The sequence below is a fragment of the Hyaena hyaena genome, unplaced genomic scaffold, assembly GCF_003009895.1.
Source record: "Hyaena hyaena isolate Hyena2069 unplaced genomic scaffold, ASM300989v1 scaffold_6, whole genome shotgun sequence".
Taxonomy (NCBI): domain Eukaryota; kingdom Metazoa; phylum Chordata; class Mammalia; order Carnivora; family Hyaenidae; genus Hyaena; species Hyaena hyaena.
Window position 1 is genome coordinate 7209963 of NW_024080638.1, and position 18060 is coordinate 7228022.

The window sequence follows — 18060 nt, forward strand, 5'->3', positions numbered from 1 at the left end:
TGAGCACATTGCTTGCCTAGGGCAGTAATAGACCTTTTCTTCAAGTTTCAATTAGCTGTGGGCTGGTTGTGCTATATGTGAAAATGTCTTTTTAATATCTTGATAAAACACAGGCCATCCAATTAGGTGAATTATTTGAAGTACTTTTTTTTTTAATCCACTGACATTTATGATTAGAAAGCCTTAGAGAGTTAAATTGCATTAATGACATCAATTTGTCCATTATACAAATTGTCTGCTTCTTGCAACCTAAAGAAACTACTTTTCTTTCTATATTTAAATTTAAACATACTTTGAACATATCTATCAAAGGAACTATTCTGCAGAATAAGGGTTAGATTTCTGAAACCGTAGACGCAAATCCCTTGTGCTCCAGTCTCCAAATGTAGTCTCCATTGGACGAAATCCCACATAAACAAATATTTATCAAGAATTAAGACTTTAGGGGCACCTGGGTGGCTCATTCGGTTAAGCATCCAACTTGGACTCAGGTCATGATCTCACGGTTTGTGGGTTTGAGCCCCATATCCAGCTCTGTGCTGACACCTCAGAGCCTGGTGGCTGCTTCAGATCCTCTGTCTTTGTCTTTGTCTCTCAAAAAAAAAAAAATTAAAAAATTAAAAATGTATATAAAAATAACAAAATTTTAAAAACTCGAGATTTTATGTCATGACGTTAGTATATATAATTCTTTTTCTTAAAGAATCTTCTGCTGAGTCTCAACTTTTCCTGGAAACATGGATCATTCCCAGCACATGGGGACAAGCCATATGGCCGACAACAGTACAACAATGCCTTCTCACCACCACCACCACCCGACCTCTTCGGCCCACCACTCTCATGGCGGGGGGATGGATGGCATGATGATGGTGAGTACCTCAGGAGAGGCAGCCCTTTTTCACCCACATGGGTAATAGAAATAATCGAGTTTTAGGAGTGGCAGATTATTGTCTTTACAGTCAGTTTACTGATGAGGAAGAGCTAAGACAGACACAGACAAGGCCAGGGATTTGCCCAAGATCACATGGCTAGTTAATTTCAGAGCCACACCAGACCCAGAATTTCTGGGGCTCTTGTGTGTTTCTTCCATTCAGAATTGACCCTCTTCTGACTCTCTTCTGGTATTCACGCTTTGTGTAGAAGAGAAAAAGACAGTACATTTATCATGAGAGCACTGAGTAATGTATAGGATTGTTGAATCACTATATTGTATACTTGGAGGTAATATAACACTGTCTGTTGACTATACTGGAATTAAAATTAGAAAGAGAGAGAGCGAGAAGTGGGTGGTGGGGGCAAGGAAGAATACTTGTAGAGAGTGTCAATGGTGATAACGCTAAAATGGAGGAGAGAAGATCTCTTATGATCCAGGTCTGATACTTTGGAATGCTCTACACTTCTTGATCTGAAACCTCTAATTGACTTGTTTTGGTTTTCTGGTAGTCTATGACCTTCTACTTTGGCTTTACGAATGTGGAACTGTTGTTTTCGGGTTTGGTGATCAATACAGCTGGAGGTGAGTAAACCTTCGTCATCAGGTGGTATTCGAGAGTGACACAGGAGAGGCAGTGACAAAGGATCTGGAAACCCAGAACCTTTTTCTGCCGTAATTACTGAATGGTTATGGTTATGGTTTTGATACATAAGCATCTTCGTAGTAGCTACCTAGAAGGTAAGGATGCACAATGCTTATTTTGGTCCTACAGTAAAACCTCCCTTAAATAACAGGTTTTAGAGTTTCTGAAAAATAATTTAGACACCAGATAGGAGTCTTTGGCAATCCATTTCCTTCTATCTTTTTCCAGAGTGCTTCCTTATTTGATAAGTTATTGATCCTGGACATAAGACTATAGTCAAGTTAAAATGACATGGGGGGAGCACCCGGGTGGCTCAGTCCATTGAGGGTCTGACTTAAGCTCAGGTCACGATCTCACTGTTTGTGGGTTCAAGCCCTACATTGGGCTTTGTGCTAATAGCATGGAGACTGCTTCAGATTCTCTCTCTGCCCTTCCTTCTTTCTCTACCCCCAAAATAAACATTTTAAAAAATGACATAAGCTTTTTGCATAAACAGACCACAAAATAACCCTAGGTAGAAAATTATTGATCCCGTATAGTCCTTCCATTTTATATAGGTCAATATGTTAAGCCCTAAGTCACATAGCATTTGTATGTCAGAGATGGTACAGGGACCTAGTCTTTCAAGACCTCCCTACTCCTGTGCTCTGGTCTACATCTCCTGATTCTTGGCATGGCTCAGCTTAGGGTCAGTCCTACTTTGGGGCTAACTAATACCCGTTTCTATGTGTCTGTAACATAGAGTGGGCATGCCTTAAATTCACATTGCTCAAGCTCAGTCGTCAGTTGGACTGCTTTCAGAAGATGTCTTTGGAGCCACAAAATCAATTTGGAGAAAAGGGGAAGCATTTAGTTCAGGTAGTGTGTTAAATATGAAGTTTGAGTATATTCATATCATTATTAACACTTCACAGTGTGAAGACTTAGAAGTGAAAATTCTGTTCAAGAAACAGCGCTTTATTGAGGCACCTGAATGGCTCAGTCAGTTTAGCACTGACTCTTGATTTTGGCTCAGGTCCTACAACACCCTGTGCTCATCACAAGTGCACTTCTTAATCCCTGTCACCTGTTCACCCATCCCCCCATCACCTTTCACCAACTCCCCCCCAACCCCCTCCCCTCTCAGAACCATCAGTTAGTTCTCTATAGTTAAGAGTCTGATGGGGCACCTGGGTGGCTTAGTCGGTTGATGGTCCAACTTCGGCTCAGGTCATGATCTCACGGTTCGTGGGTTCGAGCCCCGTGTTGGGCTCAGTGCTGACAGCTAGCTCAGAGCCAGGAGCCTATTTCAGATTCTGTGTCTCCGTCTCTCTCTCTGGCCCTACCCTGCTCACGTTGTCTCTCTCTGTCTCTCTCTCTCTCAGAAATAAAAAAATTGTTAAGGAAAAGCCTGTTTTTGGAGTGTCTCGGTGGCTCAGTCGATTAAGTGTCCAGCTTCGGCTCAGCCCCACATTGGGCTCTCTCTTGTCAGCACAGAGCCTGTTTGGGATCCTCTGTCCTCCTCTTGTGCCCCCCACCCATCTCAAAAAGAAATATTAAAAATATTTGTTTTTACAATCTTTCTTTTTTTAAGTTAATTCATTTATTTTGAGTGGGGGAGAGAGAATGCATGAGAGGAGGAGGGGCAGACAGGGAGAAAGAGAATCCTAAGCAGGCTCCACATGGTCAGCGCAGAGTCCAACGGGGCTTGAACTCATGAGCTGTGATATCCTGGCCTGAGCCAAAATCAAGAGTCAGCCTACTGAGCTACCCAGGCACCTGAAGAGTCTGTTTCTTGATTTAGCTCTTTTCTCCCTTTGCTCAAGGAAATAGCACTTTAAGATGTTGTTTTATTCCCCTTTTGCATACTCTACACTGTATTTCAATGTAACAGGCTAATTTATGACCTCAAGCAGCCAGACCTATAAGTTATTGCTTTTCCCTAACGCCGTCTCTGTCCAGCTGTACAAGTAGAGAGCAAACCGTATAATGTGTTCAGAAATTGAAAGTAGCCCCTTTTTATGTTGACTCTCTGGCTTGGACAGCACACCACCTAGTGATTTTGCACATGTGACCATACCACCTTCTTTTCCTTCCCTGCCTAGAAATGGCGGGAGCTTTTGTGGCTGTATTCTTACTGGCGATGTTCTATGAGGGACTCAAGATAGCCCGCGAGAGCCTGCTGCGCAAGTCCCAAGTCAGCATCCGCTACAACTCCATGCCTGTCCCCGGGCCGAACGGAACCATCCTGATGGAGACACACAAAACTGTTGGGTAAGAAGATGGAACAGATCCCGATGGAAGTTCTGGGGAGCTGGATTAGTTAAGCGGCAAAGCCGCTCTGTTATTAGCGACAGCCCTCTTCTTGAGTGACTAGTTCTTCTCTCTGACCTGGATTGAAACGGTCTCTGGAGGCTGGGCTGTGGGTCATGAGCAGGCCAATGGAGGGATGTTAGGAACCCTTCTGCAAGCAGGAGTACAAGCATTCATGAATCGTAAGCCTTGGTGACTGGAAGAAGGTAAGGAATCCATATTTTTAAATACTTGCCAAAATAATAATATGCAAATCAAAAGAAACTCAGATCAGGGTATAGAAGAATGACAGGATCCAGTTGATTCTTTTCTATAAAAAATTGTATCTACCCAGCTCTAGTCTCATTTGATTTACAACATAAGACTCTATAGAAAACCTATATTCTGCCAAAGAAAGTATTTGGATTACTACTGCCTTTTCCCCACAGATCAGCAAATGCCTTTTGAGATTTTTGAGTTTCAACGGAAATGTAGGTCTTAAAACTAAATTGGAGGCATACCTGGGTGGCTCTGTCGGTTAAGCGTCCGACTCTTGATTTCAGCTCAGGTCATGATCTCATGGTTCATGAGTTCGAACCTTGTATCAGGCTCTGCACTGGTGGCATGGTGCCTCCTTGGGATTCTGGCTCTCCCTACTCAGGAAGGCGCACATGCTCTCTCTCTCTCTCTCTCTGAAAATAAATTTAAAAAAACAAAAAACCTCAATTGGAATTCAAGGACTCTTATAACCAATGTCCTGCTTTCAAGTAAACACAATACTATTGAGGCCCAAACATGTTGTGACTTACCTAAGTGTGTCACCTAAGGTGACAGAACTGGTGACAGAGGGGATAGCCAAGCCTCCTGATTCCTAGTAAATACTTCGTACTATACTACCCAACCCTGAATTATATTTCCATTTTTTAGAATGTGAACTTTGCAAAGGTGGAAGGCCTGAAAATGTTCAAATATATATAGGAGGGTTTAGGGCTTCCCTTTCAGGATCCAAAGTAGAGGTGAGTTAGGGGATGACTTGTCCTTCCTTTCCTCCCCTCCTGCAGACATTAACCGTATGTGGCCAGTGCTTATCAACCTGGCAGCCCTATCATCTTTCACTCCAGGGACCATACACAAGAGAAGCCATGAGTTGCCAGGATGGCTCTGAGGGAGTCCAGTTCAAGCTGAGCTCATGACCAGAACTGTTCCCCATTCATTTCTCGAGATCTGCAGAGCTGCCCAGACACTTTTCAGGGTCCCTGATGGTTACGTTCCTCTTTATTCTTCAGGCAGCAGATGCTGAGCTTTCCTCACCTCCTGCAGACAGTGCTGCATATCATCCAAGTGGTCATCAGCTACTTCCTCATGCTCATCTTCATGACCTACAATGGGTACCTCTGCATTGCAGTAGCAGCGGGTGCCGGCACAGGATACTTTCTCTTCAGCTGGAAGAAGGCGGTGGTGGTGGACATCACAGAGCATTGCCATTAACTTCCAACTCCATGGTGCAGCCTTATCGATTGCAGTGGGAAGCAGTTCAAGACTGAAAGACATGATTCCTACTCCAATCTTCCCTTCTTGCTCCTTATTTCCTTACTTACACACATACACACACACCTGCTCAACAGAGGTTTAGCTTCTAGTCTCTGAGCTAAGGTGGTAACCTTCCTGGTTTTTTTTCTTAATGTGATCTGAGATTCCCTCAGACAAGATTCCCTCAGAATCTCTCCTCCCTAATAATCTTAGATGCAAGTTACATGTTCTTGTCCAATCCAGGTAGCTTTTTATTCAAGGATTTGATCAGCTGCTTCCTTTTTTAGTCTTTTGTTTTTATTTTGTTAACAGACAGTTTGTGAATTTGGTGGATTTCTCCTGGGTCAGTGATGGAAAGAGATTAGCTTCAGGTAGGATTGGTGGTAGCTGAGGGATATTCTTGCCCAACTAAACCCAGAACCGGAATTTAACACTTGAAAGTGAGTTCCAGTCTTTGGATTCGATAAGTGTGAAATCCATCGCACCTTTCCCTAGGTGTGATATGTTGCACCAAAATCTCTGTAGTGTGCAGAAAGGTGGTTTGAGACTAAACAAGGGGCTGAGCTTGCAAAAATGTGCATTCTTATGTGGCTGACTCATGAACTTATGTTCCTACTTAAGGTTTTGATTAAAATGAACTTGTCAATCAAAAAGATGACAATCACTTTGAGAAAATAGAAATAGATATTTTGGAATAAAACCATTGATACTTTGACTTGGTACCTTGGATTGTCACAGCTGAATGAAACAAGAGTTTGACTCATTTTCTTTTGTTGTAGTTTTTATGCGTTGGCCTCTAAATCAGTGATTTTCAAACTTGAGCATGCATCAGAATCACCTGGAGGACTTGTTAAAACACTAGTTTCCGGGCCTTAACCCAGAGCCCCCAAATCGGCATTTCTAACAAGTTCCCAGGTGATGATTCTGCTGATGGTCAGGGGACCACACTTTGAAAATCTCTGCTTTAAGCTAAGGAAGTGTCACCTGGTGCGGTGAGCTACCTGGTACTGGGCACAGGAATCTGAACTGCTGGTGATAGGTGGTATGTCTATGCTTAACTCCATGTCTTAATGCTGCTGGTCCATACTTAATCATTCCAGAAATATCTATTCAGCGCCAGCTGTGTGTATATCTGCCCAAGGGCTATAGCCAAAGTAACTTTTATCAGGCTGTATGAAATCACTAGTCTTTATTTTTAAGGATCTGTGGTTTCTTAGAAGAAGCTTGAAGATTGTGGAAGACCTTTGGTCTGCAATATAATATCATCTAGTCATGGGTCAGAAGGGCAAAAGCCCAGCCCTCTCTTTGGAGAGGTTTAGGGTATGGTGTGCTGATGATCAGATTTTCCTCAGCCCCCGACATCCGTGTCCACACCAGGCAGGTCCTCATCTTCAACATGACCATCTTCGTTACCCTTGGGGGTTTCATTAGATCACTTGTGGCCAAAACCTCTTTTTTTCTAATGAAGAACCACATAGGATTTTTGTTCTGTTGTCAGTTTACCCTGCAGTCTTGGTCCCCGTCCAAACTACCTGCATGAAGTGACTCTTCCTGTGCTAGTCTGTTAAATCCTGCCCTCCTTGGTGCTAGACTCCAATTATGCCTTGGGGCAGAGGAGACAAAACACAACTATTCTGTTGGCCTCTGTTGTGGCTTTGAAGTTTGTACTTTCTCTGTGGGTGTCAGTTAAATATTGGAGAGCGAGGAGTATGTACTTCTACAGCTTTAAACCAAGAAAGGGCTCTCAGCTTCCTGGATGGAGGTAAAATCTAAGAACCAAGATTGAGTTTTGTGCTTTTCTCTCATTCCAACCCCTTGTGCTGATGCTTAGCAAGAGCAGAGTGAATGGCAGGTAGCGACAGAGTCCAACAGGAAGGTGTAAATAGCCTGTTATTATCTCAGAAGGCAAGGAATAATAAAACCATGAGAAAATTAGACTCCATGTTTAATGGTGACCCTGGTGCTCTCTGGAAATCTTGGCATGAGCTGCTATAAAATATCCTTTTCAGAAACACCTTATCTGTAAGGTAAGAGAAATCAAGGCCAGTTAAGACAAAGTGCTGTGAGTTTGAAACTCAACAGAGAAACATCAATTTAGGCTGGGTCTTCAGGTAGTCAAGATCCAGTGTCATGAAAAACAGAATTCCAGCAATTCTTAGATTAGGTTGCCAAGAAGCTAGTGAAGGAGAAAAAATTTAAACCTTAAATTCCATCTTTCTTGAGCTCTTGGATTGTGTTAATAGAATGATTTCGTTGACTTTGTGTATCCCTGTTGAGGAATTTAGTGTCTGACTTCTTTGCTACTTTTGGATCTAAATTTCTGTTTCCTCCTTTCCTGCTCAACATCTCTTAGAAGTTTGTATCACCATTTCTTTGGCTTTTCTTTCCCTTTCTGTCTTTGCAAGCTTTAATCCCACGTATCTAGTTTATTAGTCTGCCTAGCCCTCCAAGGCAGAGGGCACTGCTGTGCAGTGGATCTAGGTACTGATTGCAAGCTGTAAGGCTGCAGAGACCCTGAAGCGCGCTTTGAGGAGAAATTGTCCTGCCAGAATTTCTATAAAGCTGAGTAAACGGCCACCTACTAGGACCTCCCACAGAGTCCCAGGACCTTAGGTGCTGTCTCCAGTCTGTGTTGGAGAACACTTAGCCCCTTGTTCTCGAACAGGGAATCCTCTGTGTCCAACAGTGAATTAAAAATTAAGGTTTCTTCACTACTTCTATGGTAGGGCTGTCTGGAATTCTATTTCAAACCGTGAGGTTCTGGGCTTGGGCTCTAACCACACGGAGTTTCCTCCAAGGAGCTGGAAGGGGAGGAGGCAGGGGTTACACGTTCATGTCCTTTAATTTTGATCTGCTCTCTCTAGCTGCTTCTTTCAGAAGATATATCTAAAGATACAAAGTCTGCATTTGATATAATGCCTTAATCACTGAGTCTACAATTAATGTTGACCGTTTTAGATTGTAAGCTCCTGGAGAGCAGTATTGCTGTAGTAGGAATGTTTTAACAGTGTCATATGTAAAAGAACAAAATAAATATTTTGATTTTGTGATTCTATGCCTAGAGTCTTTCTGACCAGAGTGATAGTAGAGTAAGTGGTCTTTTTGTTGGCCATTACCATCAGTTTTTTTTATAAGTGTTACGATCCCTTTACATTTCCATCCTCCTCTCCTTAAACTGACAAGCTAATATATGCCGGAAGGTTGACATGACATTTCGCACAGGAGACAGGGTCTTCACGAAGCTGCAAATATCTCCGTATTTAAAAGCTAACCCATCACATCCTAATCCCTTCTGGGTTTATGCTGTTGGGCAAGAGGCCCTGCATTGGGCCTCTAGGATCTTCACTACCAAGCCTCAAGGTGAGCATCAACCCGCCTATCCCTTCCAGAATGCAGCTTTCTGCCATTCCTACTCACTGGGCTCCACAAGGTAGCTTACCATCCAGAACCATTCCTAGTCATCTCCATAGTGTGGTATGAGGAACGTGGACTTTGGAGTCAAGCATACCTGGGTTTGAACCCTGGCCCCCCCACTTACTAGATGTGTGACTTTGGGGTTCCTGGGTGGTTTGGTTGGTTAAGCATCCAACTTAGGCTCAGGTTATGACCTCACGGTTCATGGGTTTGAGCCTCGTGTAGGGCTCTGTGCTGACAGCTCACCTTGGAGCCTGCCTTGGATTCTGCGTCTCCCTCTCTGCCCTTCCCCTGCTCGTACTCTCTCAAAAATAAAATTTAAAAAGACATGTGACTGTAGGCAAGTGGTTTTAATAATCCCTAAATCTTAGTGTTCTCATTTATAAGGCAATAATAGTGCCATTTTCAACTTAGGAACAATATGTATAAAGCATCTAGCACTTAATAGGCAATGAAACGATAGTATATTTTTGGTGATTTTTATGCCAGCTTTCAGGAACTGAAAAGTAAGCTTCTTCTGGATGAGATTGGTATCTTCACAAGCACCTGACCATCGAGACATGAACACTAGGACCTAAGGAATAACACAATTTTATGCATGGGATTTCAGTTGTGTCTAAGGGGATTTATGCTGCAATAAGCCCTTATGTACTCACCTGGTAAATGTCTCCTCTATACATAAAATGGCATGGAAATTTCCTGAGAATTGGAATGCCATCCTCACTCTGCCCCTGATAGCCTCACATTCTAGACCCAGCAGGGGAAGAGTAGGAGAGCAGTGTAGCAATAAAGTTTAGAAATATGGGTTCATGAATCATGCTTGGGTTCAAATCTCAGCTCTATCCCTTAATAGCTGAGTGTTAGTTTCCCCTTTTGTAAAATTAGGATCTAGGACTCTCAAACGAGTTAAAGATTAAATGAGATAATCTGTATAAAGTACTCTACGGTGTCTTTACATATAGAGTCCTCTGAATATTGGCTACTTAGAAGGGAAGAAGAAACTAAGGACCCTCAATGTTTTCATGCTTCTGGGCCTATTCATGCTGGGAAGTCGATGACAGAGCTTAAGGCAGAGGCTAGTTTCTCTGTTTTTTCCTTTTCTGTCCTGGCCTTTGCAGGCTTCAAGGTAATGTATTCAATTTCCCTATCTAGAGTCTGACTCTTGCTGTGTCTTTAAGACCATAACAGAATTGAAGGTCCTTTATCAAACTGGAAGAATAAAGGTTGTGAAAGAACAGCTGGAGGAAGAGAAGCCATATGTCCTTTTCTATCACTGCCTCTCCCATATATTTTTTTTAATGTTTATTTTTGAGAGAGTGCACAAGCAGGGGATGGGCAGAGAGAAAGGGACAGAGGATCCCAAGCAGGCTCTGTGTTGACAGCAGCAAGCCCAATGTGGGGCTTGAAATCATGAACTGAAATCATGACCTGAGCCAAAGTTGGACACAATTGACTGAGCCACCCAGGTGCCCCGCCTCTGCATATTCTTTTCCCCCAACATTAAACTACCCCTAGAATGACGGGTAAAATCTGGCTAAAGGGTCTATTCAGAACTGATGGTTCCAGGGGCACCTGGGTGGCTCAGTCAGCTGGGCGTCTGACTCTTGATTTCAGCTCAGATCATGACCTCACAGCTAGTGAGTTTGAACCCCACATCAGGTTCTGCACTGCTTGGGATACTCTCTCTCAGCCCCTCCCCTGCTCAAGTGTCCACATGCATGCACAGTCTTTCAAAATAAAATTAAAAACAAAAACATGATTCTCGGTTCCTTTTTACACAGTTGGGCAATTCGCTGTAGTTGAATTAAACAGTGAAAACAATAGGCTATGATTCTTTTTTTTAGTAATCACACCCAATGTGGGTCTTCAACTCACAACCCTGAGATGGGAGCCATATGCTCCTGACTGAGCCAGCCAGGCACTTCATTCTAAATTACTCTCAGATTAGCTCCTGGTGGGAAAAATTCTCAGGCAAGTTGGAGAAGGAAGGCAAACTGGAATGATGGGAATGTTAGCATTCCTATTATCATGTTTCCCTCCACTGCCTGTCCCCCCAAATTAGGCCCCAACTAGCTACGAAGCCATTCTGGAAACAGATTCTGGAAACCCACAGCTTGATCACACTTAACATCACTACAATCTAATCTCCACAAGGGCAGAGATCTTAGATTTTGTTCACTAATGTTACTAAATGCCTAAAATGGTACCTGGCACATAACAGAAACTCAATAAATACTTGCTGAAGAGATAAGTTGAGTGAGTCAGTGACAAGGATCAACTGGAAGTGTCCTGTGCTTAGCCACTCAATAAAGGTGGGAAGAATGATGATACCTCTTGGAGTAGTTACCTTTTAAAGTTTTGGGGTTACCAGTGCTAATCTTATACTTCATTAAGGGCGTTGCACACTTTTCCAAAAATAGATTTATTTTTAAAAACAAAAGTTGGACAAGTTTTATAGAGTCAAATTTTCCAGAGATAAACTAGAGTTTGAATTTCCACTTAGAGTGAAAGGTAAGCATCAGTTATCTCATGCAGAAGTATTTCTCTGCAGGAGGTAAAACATTCTGCTTGATTTCAAGCACTCAATTCTCTTTATCTTATTTGTACTTCTGCCATCATTTTACTCCATTCCAGGGCTCTGGCATGCAAGATAATCTGCCTCTAAAATTCGAAACTTCCAAATTGAGATGAACGATTGTTGGGCTTGGGTTGGGGTTTATAACCAATTCGATCATTAATCATTTGTTCCCGGCTCTTCGGGTCACTGCTGAGCCCAATGGCACCTTCTCCATCATTGATTCCTACGACATCCACTTCTTCCTTTTGTTTCTTACGGTTCTGAAAGTATAAAAGTTTTAGGATTTAGGCAACATTCTTTCCATCACCAAACATTTATTTAGCACCTACAGTGCACTAGGCATAGGGCAGAGGCTAGGGTAGGGTCTATGGGATAATTAGCTGAAATCCTAGGTTTAAATGGATAATAAGGGCACAAGGCGGATATAGTGAGAAAAGATATAACCTGTACCCTCCAGGATGTCACAGTCTAACCAGGTAACAGGTGAATGGACAGTGACAACACAGGATGATCATGGCTATGACAGAGGAAAGTCCACACTACCCAGGAGACGCAGAGAAGGGAGGGACTGGGTGTGCAGTGGTAGAGCTTCAGAGCAGGAAGCTGCAATTAGGAAGATAAATAATATAATCATGAGAAGATGGAAGTTAGCTAAACCTATCGTGGCCATCATTTCACAATATATGTCAATCACACCATCACGCTCTACATCTTAAACTTACATAGTGGTGTATGTCAGTTATTCCTCAACAAAAGTAGAAAAATAAGAGGTGGCTGACAAGCGGGAGAGAAGGGTGTTTCAATAAAAGTGTTGTTCAAGAGAATAGATGGAAAAATTAAATGGTAAAGCAATAACCACCAGAAATTAGCGGCTTTGCTGACACCATGAGATTAAATGTAATACAGGAATACAAGGTTTTGTGCTATCCTATCAAAAGGCCTGAGTATTGAGGTTTGGTTTTGTTTTCATGTAAAAGGTTTGGCTCTTACATCATAAGTGACTGCAGAATTCAAGTCAATGTCTTAGTTTGGTCACTTTCTTTTAGTTTTTAAGATTTTATTTTGAAGTAGTCCCTATACCCAATGTGGGGCTTGAACTCACAACCCCAAGATAAAGAGTTGCATATTCCACTGACAGAGCCAGCCAGGCGCCCCTCAGTTTGATCATTTTCAAAGAGAGACTAACACTCATCCCATAACGAACTACTACCTGACTACAAAGATGGTATTAGATAACTGCATTCCCTGAGAGAATGAACAAATGTTCTATCCTGCATTCCTTAGGAGAATGGCTTGACTACTCTTAACTGCTGGAATCCCCACCATTCTTCACCCCTTACTAATGAACTCCACATTTAAATGCCAGCATCACAGAAATATACCGAAAAAGGTATTACTTTATACATATATATACATGTGTATTTATAAAATTACCTCTCTGAGTTACTCTCTAGTTATTCTACATTACCAATAAGTAACATTACAAAGTTCTCCCCAAATACCTTAGTGGGATACCTTTTAACCAAGTTAAAAGGCAAAGGATACTACCATTTTACAAGCCATGAGAAACTGAGAATGTCCACATGGAATGAAATCATTTAAAAGGATACCCACTGTGAATAACTGCTGACTGTTTCAGAATCTAGAGTCATCAAAATGTAATTAAACTAATTTCAGTAACCAATGAAATACCAGTTTCTACTCGTTTCAATTAAGTTTAGTTTAGGGCAAAACTATTCCTCCCTAAGTTGCTCCAGGTCAAACTCACTGGATAATTGCCTTTAGTAGAAAGACTAACTCACTAGTGAGCTGATTCTGCAGAGTCAAAGTTCAATATGCCAACACTTTATGAGACTCATTACAGCTGAAGTTTAAACCATACTGAAAAGGCATTTCAGGGAAACAGAACCAAGTGTGCAGAGGCACTGAGGTTAAAGATAACTTGTTAGTGGAAGAGAAAATGGAGAGATGAGCAAGGATTATGGCACAAAGGGCCTTGTATACCATCCCAAAGAGTCAACTACATTCTTAGGGTTACTAAAAAATTTACGTCTTATTAATGGACATCTAATACCGGAGGATAAGATACACTTAAAAATACATACTGAGGGGCACCTGGGTGGCTCATTCAGTTAACTGTCTGACTCTTGATCTCAACTCAGGTCTTGACCTCAGGGTCATGAGTTTAAGCCCCATGTGGAGCCTACTTAAAAAAAACCAAACAACTGGGGCGCCTGGATGGTTAGTCGGTTAAGCGTCCGACTTTCCAACTTTCGCTTAGGTCATGATCTCGCGGTTTGTGGGTTCGAGCCCCGCGTCGGGCTCTGTGCTGACTGCCAGCTCGGAGCCTGGAGCCTGTTTCAGTCTGTGACTCCCTCTCTCTCTGTCCCTCCCCTGCTCACGCTGTCTCTCTCTCCTAGAAATAAATAAAACATTAAAAAACAAACAAACAAACAAACAAAATATACTGAGCTCCTACCATGATACCAAACGCTGGGAACTCAACAGTGAAATAGACAGACATGATTTCTACAATCAAGTATCATAATTTAAATGCTTTTACAATAAGCAAACAAATCACTGTAAATTTTAATAAATGCTATAAAATTAAAGAATAGAATGCTTTGAGACCCTAATGAGGCAATGAGAGCATGGATAGGAATGACACCCCTGACTTGGAGGTCAAAAGCAGCATCTCAGACTGAGAAAGTAACATATAAACAGACATGAAAAAAGGGGGAGAAGAAAATAACATGTGCAAAGGCCACGAGTGATAAACAGCTTGGCATATTCAAGGAAATGGAAGAAAGCCAGTGTGCCTGCGATACAAAGGCCAAAGCAAAGAATGGCAGGAGGTAAAACCCGAGGGACCAGAACATACCAAATCTTGTAGGTCACAGTAAGGAACTGAGATTTTATTCTATGTGCAGGAAACCATGAGTAGTTTTAAGCAGGGGAATAACATGATCTGAACATTTTTAAAGCTCGGTCTAGAAACCTGATGGAGAATGGATTAACGAGACAAAAATGGAAGTAGGAAGACCACTTAAGACGCAACTGAGATGGTACAGAGAGAGATGATGGTTACTTGGACTGGGGCTGTAACCGTGGAAATGCACAGGGTAAAAATAAAGGGTAAGGAAAAGCTAGAGCTCAGGAGTGATTCCTAGGTTTCTGCCTCCAGCAACGACATAGATTCTCAGACATAGATGCTCATGGGGGAACACTGAGGTGAAACCAGCTTGAGGGACAAATCAAGAAGTTTTTCGTTTTAACATGTTAAATTCAGTAGGCTGACCGGTGATTTCCAAAGCTCTTAGGCCCTAATCCCCAAATCTCTAAATGTTGCCTTATATGGGAAAAGGGTCTTTGCAGATATGATAAGGACTTTGAAATGAAGACTTTATCCTGAATTATCTGGGTGGGCCCTAACTGCCATCACATGTATCCTTGTAAAAGAGGGCAAAGGGAGGGTTCACAGACAGAACAAGAAAAAGCAATGTGATCATGGACGCTGAGATTGGAGTGAGGAGGCCACAAGTCAGGGAATGCCAGTGGCTACCAGAAACGGAGTCAAGGAACGGATTCTCCTCCAGAGCCTCTGGAGGAAGTGTGGTCCTGCTGACACCTTGATGTGGGACCAGTGATACGGATTTCACATTTCTGGCCTTCAGAATAGTAAAAGAATAGACTTCTGTTGTTTGAAACCACCAATTTTGTGGTAATTTGTTACAGCAAGCCACAGGAAATTAACACATTCAGTCTAAGATGCCTGTAAAGCATCTAAATAGAGGTTTCAAATAAGCTGTGGGTATAAGGATCTGGGGTTCAAAAGTTAGAGTTATTGTTTTCAATACCCTAAGGGTTTGAAAGTTGTATTCTTACCTCCAGGTCCTTGCGAATGCTCTCAAACTCCTCAATGTCATCAAGCTTCAGCTCCAGGCGGGTTGGTTTTCGCCGCAGCATACTGAGATCAACCTCAAGGGCCAGACCCAGGGGACCTGTTAGAAATAGCAGAAGAGGAAAAACTGGAGTGGAAAACCCTCAGCTACAAATACAAGATCAATTTGTCAGCATGCATGCTAAATGAATGGTGGTAAAACGGACTCATTTGGGTTCAAACAGAGACTTCAAAGTCATTAGATGTATGATTGTTACATGACGGAAATCTACAACTCTGCAATTCCAAAAAAAGTTTTCAAGAAAAAAAAAGAGAGCAAACTGCCTATAAAAGAGAATTCACATTTAAAGAAATATTCTACCTCAGAGAATAAAGTTAAAATATCACATCTTAAAAATAAATGAATTAAATAAATAAATAATCACATATTAATTTGGTATAGTTAGTGGGAGAGTATACAAGCCATTAAATTTGATCAGCTCTGCATGAGAGCTGTAAGAGATTTGTGATCACTGCTGAATACGGAAATCAGTTTACCAAATCTTAGGAAAACTCCAAATAACTCACAATTCACGGGGTTATCCTCTGGGTCTAAATAGGTCCTAAATGGATAGGTCATTCATTAAACAAACACTTCCTGTGCTCCAGCTACAGAGTTAAAAGGCATAGTCGCAGTCTGTGGGGAAAACAAACACGTAAACAGAAAATTGCGACACACTCTAAAAAGATGATGAGGATAATGCAATGGCACCACACAGGCACCCAATCCAGTCTGGGTAGAGCGTGGGGTGGACAGGGACGGGGAAGACTTCCTGGGGAGATCTCTAAGCTGACTTGTGAAGGGCAGGCAGAGAAAGGAGAGTAAGGAAGGGCATCCCAGGCCGGGAGAACAAGTATGCAAAGAGGCTCAAAAGAACACTCGAGTCTGAAAACCCAAGGTAATGCTTATGCTAATGAAAAACAATTTTTTTTTAAGACACGGAAACTCCCCAACTGAGTTTAAAACCTGTTGAGGGCAACATCTTTATATTCTCCATTGCAGCCAAGTAGAGTGATTCTATAATAACCAGTCAGCAAATGTGTTGTTGAATAAACTAAGACATCCAAGTTAGGTGAAATGAACTTTTCTTGAGCACTGTGCTACGCTTTCGCATTCCCCTTCTTTAGATTTTTATTTTAACACAGAGACCCTCTGAAGCTGACAAAATTACCTCTATTTTAAAAATGAAGTTGAAGTTTGGTTAATAAATGTCAGCCTCCTATAAAAACTACATGGGTCACATGGTGAGGATTAAATGAGAATGATGTAAGTGAAGGCTCCTTTAAAGTCGGTACAATTAGAGGGGCATCTGTCTGGCTCCGTCGGTAATGCATATGGACTCTTAATCTCGGGGTCATGAGTTCAAACCCCATGTTGGGCGTGTAGCTTACTTTCAAAAAAAAAAGTATGTACAGGTGTAAATTATTATTACATCTATCTAGGGTGTAGTTAGAAACTCTGAAGTATACAAAGGAAGAAACGCATCCTCCAGGGAAGCTTGCAACAGAACCACCTGGCATATTACATTTCAAATTGCTTTGTATTAAATCAAATACTACCTTGAATCCAATGTAAACAAATGGTAGAGGAAGCCAAGTTCCTAGGGGGAATAAGGGAGGAAAGAATATTTAAAAGGGGGGTAAAACAAACAAACACACAAACTCAAATCCTGCTGTAGGTTTTCTTCACTTTTCTGCAAACTGTAAAGCTCGCCACTAGGAGGCAGTACAGAGTAATGGGCAAAAGTGCTCCCTCAGGAGGCCAAAGGGCAGAGGGCGTGATTCTAACCCCACACGCCACTGATCTTGGACAATTAGTTTTATCTTTCACTGGCCCTTAGTTTCCTCAAGTTTCTGTACTCTTGTTGTGCAGACTAAACGACGTGATGCACAGTGAGTTCCTGGAACACGACTTGGCATTTAGTAAACACTCAATAAACAAGAGCTATTACTATTGTAATTGCCCTTGGGGAGGTGGGGGCCATCCAGCTCGAGAAACACCAGTATTTTAGGCACCTCCACCCCCGACACGGGGGCAAAACCTTGTTCATCTCCGATGTCCCAGCACCCAGCAGAACACAGGGCCAATGCAGAGCTGCCTGGGCTCAGTTTACCTGACGCTTTTATAGGCATCATCTCACAAAGACCGGACTGAAAACAAACTTCAACAAAAGCGGGCCGAGCTTCCTCCTCCGGGTCTTTATTTTTACTCTGGCGCTAGAGGGCTCTTCGAGCCTCATCTGTCGCCACTGCCCTAATACACCAAAAAATTCACCCAGTTCAGAGGAAGGCCCTGGGATAACGTCCCCATAGCGGAGAAGAGCACTCCCTCCGCAGCTCCCGAGCGGCACTCCAAGTCCAGGGAGAGGGTTTCCATGGCAACATGGCCCTCCGCTCCAGGAGACTTGAAGTCCCTCTTATTAGGGCCGTGAGTGACAACCGACCTCGGAAGCCCTCCACCTGCTACCCGAGCCCAGCCCAGGGCCGCGCGACTGCACGCACCTACCTTTTTTCAACCCAGCTCAGCCTCTTCCCGGAACCCCGGCGCCCACCGCGAATCTTCTGCTAAGCTCACTGGACTACACTTCCCAGACTGCTCTGGGCCTCCCTCCTGCAGAACCTCGTCCTCCGCCCGCTTTCCTCAAAGGCTCTTCTGTGGGCTCCAGGACTCTTGCCTACTACGATTCCCATCATGCCACACGTCACGCAGGGCCCTGCGTCGGCCTTATACCCACTTCCGTTCGGTGACG

General features: G+C 42.7%; 2 protein-coding genes across 4 annotated transcripts in view; one reads left to right on the plus strand and one right to left on the minus strand.

The window, feature by feature from the left end:
* Positions 1-8433, plus strand: part of SLC31A1 (solute carrier family 31 member 1) — a 37902-nt gene extending 29469 nt beyond the window's left edge. For both annotated transcript variants that reach the window (XM_039240379.1, XM_039240386.1), the window contains exons 2-5: positions 704-869; positions 1444-1516; positions 3662-3830; positions 5135-8433. In XM_039240379.1, coding sequence (XP_039096310.1) covers positions 738-869; positions 1444-1516; positions 3662-3830; positions 5135-5336 — 576 coding nt within the window. In that variant the 5' untranslated portion in view covers positions 704-737 and the 3' untranslated portion in view covers positions 5337-8433. The remainder of the gene's footprint in view (positions 1-703; positions 870-1443; positions 1517-3661; positions 3831-5134) is intronic.
* A 2762-nt stretch (positions 8434-11195) lies between these two features.
* On the minus strand, positions 11196-17990 carry CDC26 (cell division cycle 26). Of its 2 annotated transcripts, XM_039239330.1 has the most exons (4): positions 17817-17990; positions 15839-15947; positions 15256-15371; positions 11196-11630 (listed from the first exon to the last, which is right to left on the minus strand). In XM_039239330.1, exons 2-4 carry the CDS (start codon positions 15888-15890, stop codon positions 11454-11456), a joined length of 345 nt encoding a protein of 114 aa, XP_039095261.1. In that variant the 5' UTR covers positions 15891-15947; positions 17817-17990; the 3' UTR covers positions 11196-11453. The 2 variants fall into 2 exon arrangements, with proteins under 2 accessions (XP_039095261.1, XP_039095270.1); XM_039239339.1 differs by lacking the exon at positions 15839-15947.
* Positions 17991-18060: the final 70 nt, after the last annotated feature.